The sequence below is a fragment of the Monopterus albus genome, unplaced genomic scaffold (assembly GCF_001952655.1).
Source record: "Monopterus albus unplaced genomic scaffold, M_albus_1.0 scaffold472.1, whole genome shotgun sequence".
Classification (NCBI taxonomy): Eukaryota; Metazoa; Chordata; class Actinopteri; order Synbranchiformes; family Synbranchidae; genus Monopterus; species Monopterus albus.
The window spans coordinates 47,411-55,958 of NW_018128352.1; the positions used below are offsets into that span (position 1 = coordinate 47,411).

The window sequence follows — 8,548 nt, forward strand, 5'->3', positions numbered from 1 at the left end:
GCAAGGTGCCCTGGCAGAATGCTATCCACACTCCCCTGGGCTGCCATGCATAACACCCACTGCGGAGGAGCAGCCTCTTTTACCAGGATAGCACCGCTGGGCAAAGTGCCCTAAGGTGAGCCTGGGTCCACCCCCTCTGCCTCACCCACACTGCTCTTCTCCTTAACTAATATAAAATTGCTGTCAGGATTTGGCCCTATTATTTTCCAACCCTCCACAGGGGCTGAGCCCTGGGACAAACCTGGGCTCCCAGACAGAAAGATGGTGGGGCTCACTGGACTGATGGGACTTTTACAGCTTTTGGGGCTTTTGGGGCTAGGCTATCAATGCCCTGAATAACTAGCCCAGAAGAAGAGCCTTGGGGTCCAGCAATTACAAGTCCAGAAGAAGGAGCCTGGGACTCACTGACTACATACAAGCCTGGATAATTGGCTCCATGAGCCCCATCTACTAGAAGAACCATTTTCTGTACCTGTGGTTGAACTACATAGTGCATGGGCTGTAGTACAGGGCTGGTGGTGATGTAAACTGGCTGCTGTGGCACAACATTCTGAACTGGGGGGGGGCAGAGTAGCAGAGGGACTGATGTTAGAAGAATGAGTACTGTTGGTAACCTTGGGGCGAGGAAGTGTCATAGACTGCGGGGCAGCGCTTACAGTACTGGCAGAAGACTTGGAGATGTTAGCTGCGGACATCACTTTCTCTGCCTTTGTGTCACTATGCTGTGTTGTTTCAACAGCGTGCTCACCCATGGGCTTAACAAGAGGTTTAGCAATATCAACAGTGGTTTTGACAGCACCTACGGTTTTGTATGTCAGGGAGGTTTTTTGTGCAGGAGGGGAACAGATCTCAGCCAGAGTCTTGAACTTTGGCCCAAGGTCATCGAGAAACTGTAGGTCGTTGTTAGACTCTAGGAGGCTGCAGCAGTCCACTAAGCCAGCAGAGGAGCCCTCATCTTCAAGCTCATACTCCAACACACCATCCTTCACTGGCACATTGCACGCAGCTTTCTGTTTAGGCCAAAGACATTGTACAAACACTGGTGTCATTAAACTCTGAACATAGATTTCTATGTAGAAAATCTGGTTTAACCACGGCTTGTAAAACTAACTAGTAATAGTACCTGTGAGTAGTAATCACTGAGGAAAGCGTACGGTAGGGCCATGTCCTCATACAGAGATATTGTGTTTTGGGTACCAAATGTTTGTCTGCTGAATGTAGCACCACCACTGCCATGGTTGAATGACTCCCCTGAAAACCTGTAGGTATTGTCAAGCTCCATCACATCATGGCTGCTTTCCTGAAACTTCTGCACAGATTCACTGTAGAATGTAGCCGTCTGATGGGCTTCTGCGATTTTTGAAGGGATGTTGCTGTTAAGTGCTGATGCTGTCTCATCCCTCCTTTGCATACCCAACATGACAGGGATACTTTGAAGTGGTAATTCCTTAAAAAGAACAGAAAAATGTACCTATCAACACATATTATGTAGGATCATGACATGGTAATGTGGATGTTGTATCAAAAAAAAGCATAGAGGTCACACTGGGCCATTAGGATCCGATCCATAAAATACCACTCTATATTTTTAATTTTAAAGCAGTGATGTCGTACATTTTGAAAACAAAAGTTTAACTTCTCACTGAGTTTGTCCTTCTGGCCTCAGTGGTGATGAGAGGACTGAGGCTAGATTGGATTAACTGGATGAGACCTTGTGTAGGGCTCGTTTCATTTGTGTTGCGTGATTTTACCTAACGTTAGCTAATTAATCTTGAAAGCCTTATTGAAAAGACACCCAAAAGCTCAGTAAACAAGAGTCCTCAGACAGCACATGTACCTCCACCAAGGCACAACATTCGCTCACACAAATGGGTCCCTTGTGAAAAATTTGATCCAGAGCAACACAAAATGTGTCCTAAAATCCTTGATCCAGATCAGATCCGGATCATCTTTTAGGCTTTGACAGGCAGTTATGCTGTGCATCTTACCTGAACATTTCAGGGTTCTAGCTTCATTACAGGCCACGTAATGGCAGGAGATATGTATTAAATGGGGTTTTCAATGTTAACTTCAAATGGCTGACAGATCTGGAATCTGGATCAGATCTGGATGAAACTTGTTCTGGTGATAAACATTGCCACCCAAAATAATTTTGATAACTTTTGAAGTATGATTTTTTTAAAAATTTTGTCCCATGTTAAAGATGGGAATTTTGTGTGTATGATTTTTTTTCATTACTTTTTGTGACCTTGACCTTTGACCCTTTTCACCCAAAATTGAATCACTTCTATGGTTGGTCACCACCAATGTCTGTGTCAAGTATCCTGATGATCCATCCAGCTGTTTGTCTGTAATCCTGCTAACCAACACACGAGGAACCAAAAACATAACCTCCTTGGCAGAGACAAAAATTTCAGCCCACCTTATCTTCACCTCTGCCTTCAGTGTGGTAGGATATGAGGTGATCTTTGGCATCAAATGGCAAATCATTAAATTGGTCAGGAAAGATGGTGTCTGCTCCGCCACACTGGCAGAACAGCAGGAGAAGTGGAATGACTGCAAACAGAAGTAAAACATTCAGAGCGATGTCAAGTGAATTAAAGAAAAGCTCAAAAGTTTTGTCAAGACGTTTAAGGGGAGTAAAAACATAACCTATAAAGTACATATCAGCATTTTAACTTTTTGTAGCAGTTACAAATATAAATTCTACTTTTGAGAACTGTCTAATGTTAAATTTATGTTGAGTCATGTTTTCTCTGTGCTTACTTCTCAAATGCAAAGCGTTCTGTGCTGGATAGGCAATACTCATTTAACAATTTTTGAGTAGTCCACTAGCTACACTCATTAGAGATGACTGAATTTAAATGAAAAAAAAAATCTTTGTTTAAAACTGGCTGTGTGATCATTTGGTGTTGTGAAAATGTGTAAGAGTGTGCTTGCTAAAGCTCAACTCACACAGTAGTAAGCATAGTGACGTCAGTAGTAGGCCGATGGCTGGGGCAGAGAGAGCTGACGAAGTACCTCCTACTCTGGCTACACTCTGTAAGCTGCAGTCCTTTGTTTCCACACAGGTACAAACGTGCACAGTAAAACCCTCTTCGGCCGGGCAGGACACACCCTGAGCATCTGCCACTTCCAGATGTAGCTCATATGAGCCAGGCCATAGCATCTTTTTAGCGTGAACAGCAGCGGTTGTCTCTGGGGATGATATAGGACAGAGCACAATGTATTATCATTGTCTATATTAGTTGATACTAGTAGTACAGTAATACTACTACTTGTTAAAGACAAATCTTTTGTTTTGTTTAAGCTGTGGTGTTAAGTATAGGAATGCTTTTCTGATTTTTTTGTGCAACGTATTGTTTTAGGACTTTTGTTTCGTTATTTCCTGTGTGCACAGAAGTTTTATTTGAAAGGATAAGAACGGAAGAAAAAGGAAAAAAACGATGGTAGAAAGATATGGCACTTAAGGACAACACGGACTGCACAAAGGTGACAGAACAGCGGAAAGGGACTTTATTTTGCTATTTAGCTCCAGTCAAGGCTGGCAACAAGGTTTGCTTTACATTTAGAATGTTTAGAATATTATTTGATTTGATGTATATAAGCTAGCTAACCAGCCATTGATTTAGTTTGTCATTGAATTAAGTGTGGTCCTACATGGTTTTAATTTATGGTTTTGTCTTTTATTTTCTTTAGCTCTTACGCTGGTTTGTGAAATTAGACTATTGACATCCAAATAAACTATCAAACCATCAGTGAAGACCCTACGTATTTGACTGGAAGCTACACTACTACTACTTCTACTATATGCCACCATTACAGGTACGTACATCGAATAGAATTTGTAGTCCTTATGGATATGTCATAGATACTGTATAATCACATTTTGCTGGCACAACACTTCAACTTTGTATGAAGATCCTTGCACTTAACAAAAGAGTGATCTGAATTTGTTGATCTGCATTTTAAATTGGCTGTGCTATATAAAGCTTAGCTGAATAATTTTCAATATAGGCAAATTATGTCTTGATTGGTTAGACTATAACAAGCTCTTGCTAGAGGAGAAATGATACTTTCACTGATGTATTCATGTTGTCCTCTGACACTAAACTAAGTACATTGTCTTACCATTGATAACTTCTATGTCCCAGCTGCCTTGTGTCCCATCAAGTATGATTCTGAAGGTGAACGAAGCAGCATTGGGTCTAACGTCTTCATCAGAACCAGTGAAATAAACAGTTCTTTCATCAGAGCACAGACTACCGTGGGTGGTGGTGAGGGTGGGACAGTGGTCGTTGGAGTCGGTGACTTGAATGACTATTGTTCCCGTGGCAATCGTCGTTGGCATGTCTGAGGAGTACAACAGTGTAGTCAGTCTGTGAGGTCACACCAGCATAAAGCCCCACTTTTGTAAAGGTCTATTCAGTAGTGAACAGGAGACACGTTTACAGTAGCTTTACCCAAAATCAGAGACTTGAACATTATTCTTCAGCATTTATCTGCCAAAACTAACTGCTTCGCAAGCAAATTCATATGATATTAAAAAATATCATTTAAATATCATTTTCTGACAACAGTGGTATTACAAACATTGGAACAGACCTCGGTTTAACCTCAGTGGTTTTTGTAACCATGTCAAAATGTTTCTTCCACATAATTTATATGGCCTGTTAAAACTAGCAGCGGATGTACATTATTTTGCCTCTGGGCTTCTTCTCATGCTATAGCTGACACACCTTGAGTCAAACGGTGGTTTGGCAGGTTCTGTCAAACACATCTATGAACTGTTCCTCCAACTCATAGAGGTGATAAATCTGGTTCAGAAATGTAAAACGCTGACCTAGTTAGAGGGTCCTTCAGCATGGAAGCCAGAGGCTGTTTAAACAGAAATTTATCGAGAGGATAGAAGTGAAACCTTATTGTTGACAATACTGTTACCTTTGCTTATGGCCAGAATCTTGGCAATGTAGGTACCGTTCACCAAGAATGGAGATTCTCTGTCTGGCACTGTGTTAAGTTTAATCTCAGCTGTTTCTTCATCAATGGTAAACCAGTTGCCTGGATCATAGGCTTTGGCATAACTGAAGCACAACAAATGAAATTGGAAAATTAAGTGAACAATGAACAACAAGAAAAGTAACAATAAGCAGCAGTAAACTGAACCAGAGGAACAGTGACTTCATCAGTCACCAGCTGAAAGCTACATAAGAAGATCATGATCTCTCTCAAGCCTACTTGGTTTTACATTCTTCTGCTCTTTATAAATACTTGCTTATTTTATTATCTGTGAAGGTGGATAAGGAAATTCTTGGATTAGGGTTCTTGAAGACCAACAAATCAATCACCTAGAAGGAGTTGTGTGGAGTGAGCATAGCTGCACATCTTGGTGTTTGAAATGTGGAGACGCACGCACTGGCTACACATACCGCAAGTAATTACGTGACTGTGAAGTTTGAGGGTGCACATGGGATACAGATGTAACCCACCATAAGAATATAGACTGCTTAAAGCTCACTGCCTCACACAGTGTTCCGCTCCTTTCAGTCTTTATGCCAAGCTAAGGAAAATTTTATCAGTCTTCTTATCTAACTTAAATCAAGAAAGAAAAACATTTGTTTCCCAAAACTATAATCTTAAATCATTACCTCAAATAACACTTTGGTCCAGACAAAAAAGTCTCAACAACTAATAAATATATTTCAATGAAAGTATTTGCATCCCTCTAACTCTTGTTAGCCTCAGGCTTTTCATATAATGCCACCATGAGGTTGATAGTTTTGGTTTTGTGTGAAATGTCTTGGATACTTTGTTTTCAAGAATCATCATCAGTGGGTCAAATTTGTAATGTGCTGAACACTTTGGTTTATGTACATGCAAAATACCTGCAAAATTAATGGCATTCTCACCAGCCTCAGCTGCTAGCTTGGCTGTAGACTCTTCCTTTTTTTTAACCACTATTAGCTGCAGCCAGTGTTGTAACACTTGAGTCCAGGACTAATAGAATAATAATTTGATATTGAAGATATTGATATTAAAACCTGTTCACACCACACTGTATTGTTGGTATCCACTCGCATCAAGTGTACAGTCCACCTTTCTATAAATGATTCAAATTGCTGAGCAATATGGTAAGGCAATACACAAGAGGTTCCATTAACCAAATATTTTCAGTATTTTTTTTTTTTTTTATGACAGAAAAATGTGAAGTCCATCCATCATTTTGGCAGATTAGAACACAGAGGGTGATCTACACTACCCTGTCACTTAAAATTAGGTTATAAACTACTAAAAAGCCCAAATAGTCGATATGGCATTGATAAATGATAAAAAAAGAGGAACTGATGCAGTGGATGAAGGATAACTGAGACCTTCTCAGTGCACCTCGCTATCTGGGAGCTGTCAGCCCGTTGAAGAGCCACAGACCAGAGGCGATAGAGTGACCACAGAGGGGAGCAGCTGCGCCTCTGGTGCAGAAGGAGTGCATGCAGCAGATTCCTTCTGGTGAAGTGAGTGACTAACCTGACATCTTCAGCTGGTTTCCCTGTGTCTGGATCGACAGCAGCAAACACTGTGATCACACTGTCCTTAGGGATTTCCTTCGGATCTTCTGATACAGGAACTTTCTTGGTGTTCGGTATGAATGCTACTCCCTCTGGTACATTATTCACTGCTATCTTAACTGGATAGCTTTTTGGTAGTGCTTTTGGTTTTGGCGTTGTTCCTGGTCCCGGTTTGACACCTGGTTTAAGTCCAGCACCTTCTCCAGACTTAACACCAGGCCCAGCACCAGGCTTAGCCCCAGATCCAGGTCCGGGTCCAAGGTCAGTGTCTAGGCTACCGTCTACGCCTACTTTCACACCTGCATCCACCCCAACATCTACTCCCAGATCTGCCCCTGCCCCTGCACCCACACCAGCTCCAACTCCAGCACCAGGTCCAGGTCCAGTTCCAGGATCACCCTCTCCAACCTGAATGTCCACATCCATCAGATGTCACGTTTGGCGTGTACAGATGCCAAACAGAGGATGTGGTGAACTCAATTAAATAACCAGACGAACTGAGGTAACGAAAAGTTCTTTACTAGTAAACAAAACTGACAAAAGTCCAGGATATCGCTTAGGTCGATAAGACAGTCCAGGGTCGGCGCCGGTTAACAGGTATATCCAGGGGATCCAAACTCGAGGTCAAGGGGAACAAAAGCAGAAGGTCGGTACACAGCAGGCGATCTGAATCTGAGAGGGCATAGACAAAACACGGTGGTCAAGAAACGGTAATCCTAGGTCAAACACAGAGAGTCAGGCAAGGGATAAATGCTGGAGAGTCAGAGCTGGGGTCTAGAACAATCTGGCAGCGTCCTGGTGGGAGGACGCTGCCTAAATAGAAGGGAAAAACAGGTGCAAACAATAAGGAGCAGGTGAACTAATGATGATTAAATAAAAGGGCCAAAAGTGAGGTGAAACAAAACAGGAAGTGATGAGAAAATAAAAGCCTGACAGGAAGCAAGAGGGGCAGGAGCGTGACATCAGAACAGCATCACCTTTGACAAAAGGAGCAACATTCTCGACCAGAATGCCCAGCTCAAGAGTCTGGACTTCTTCAAAGTCCAGAGGCTGTTTGGTTTGGGATGGAAGGTCAGTAAGGTCGAGGGAAAAGACAGAATCAGCAAACACACTTAGAAAAATTCAAGTACAAAAATACCCAACATCAGCTATTAATTCAAATCAAAAGAAAACAATATACCAACATATTTAATACCTTGATCACTTTCAGGATGCCTTCATTGGTTTTTTTGTCTGCCTCAATGGAGAAGATGTTATGTTGATTCAACACATGTAGCCTAGAAATGTACACAAGTCTTAAGGTCAGTTTTCTGTAAACAACACTTGTGAACACTGCAAACAGATAACATCAGCTGTCTGTGAACACCAGACCAAAATCACTCATTGCACTGAAAGACAGAAGGGTAAAGGATATTGGCCAAGAGTCACTAGATGGTCAAAGTATAAAGAGACCAGGCTGTGGTTATGGTCTTTCTCATATAGCTGTCATCATGTGATGTACTAAACTCAGCCATGACACCTGAGAAGCAGCTGGAATTGTAGCTATGAACCTTAAGATAAGGTTTTGATGCGTAATGTTCTCAAAGATCAAAATTAACTTTTATCCTCAAATAAACTGTGGACATAATCAGCTTAGATCCCCCTGCCAGATTCTTGTCAAAACTTGTTTATATAGCATCAAATTTGGAAAAACACACACTGAATTACAGGAGGAAATGTATATTAAAATGTATTGAGTAAAAATTACTTGAAGATGCTATAATTTGATTATCCAGATGAGGCAATTCAAAGCAAGTTGGTGGAAAATTGGTCTAAGACTGTATGAGTAAAAATGTCTCAGAACAATGTCTGCTTCTGTAGCAATTTCACTCTGCTGGTAGTCTGATTATTTAATCATCAGTGTTATCAATAAAACCAAAAATATCAAATGCTAAATAGGCCACGATCCATCTCCTTCTCCCCACTGTTTTTAAAATAGTTAGGAA

The 8,548-nt window shown here is 41.4% G+C and overlaps 1 protein-coding gene across 1 annotated transcript; it reads right to left on the reverse strand.

The window, feature by feature from the left end:
- Positions 1 to 401: 401 nt before the first annotated feature.
- On the reverse strand, positions 402 to 6,989 carry LOC109952544 (desmoglein-2-like). Its single transcript, XM_020587677.1, has 7 exons — positions 6,523 to 6,989; positions 4,942 to 5,084; positions 4,132 to 4,353; positions 2,956 to 3,198; positions 2,423 to 2,556; positions 1,124 to 1,447; positions 402 to 1,010 (listed from the first exon to the last, which is right to left on the reverse strand). Exons 1-7 carry the CDS (start codon positions 6,987 to 6,989, stop codon positions 402 to 404), a joined length of 2,142 nt encoding a protein of 713 aa, XP_020443333.1.
- Between the last annotated feature and the right edge of the window lie 1,559 nt (positions 6,990 to 8,548).

Excerpts from the sequence above, each read along its gene's own strand:
- LOC109952544 (XM_020587677.1), bottom strand. The coding sequence starts at position 6,989 with ATGGATGTGGACATTCAGGTTGGAGAGGGTGATCCTGGAACTGGACCT. Across the intron at positions 5,085-6,522 it reads AAACCAGCTGAAGATGTCAG|TTATGCCAAAGCCTATGATC; the intron begins GTTAGTCACTCA and ends GTTGTGCTTCAG. Across the intron at positions 2,557-2,955 it reads GTCACTATGCTTACTACTGT|TCATTCCACTTCTCCTGCTG; the intron begins GTGAGTTGAGCT and ends TTCTGTTTGCAG.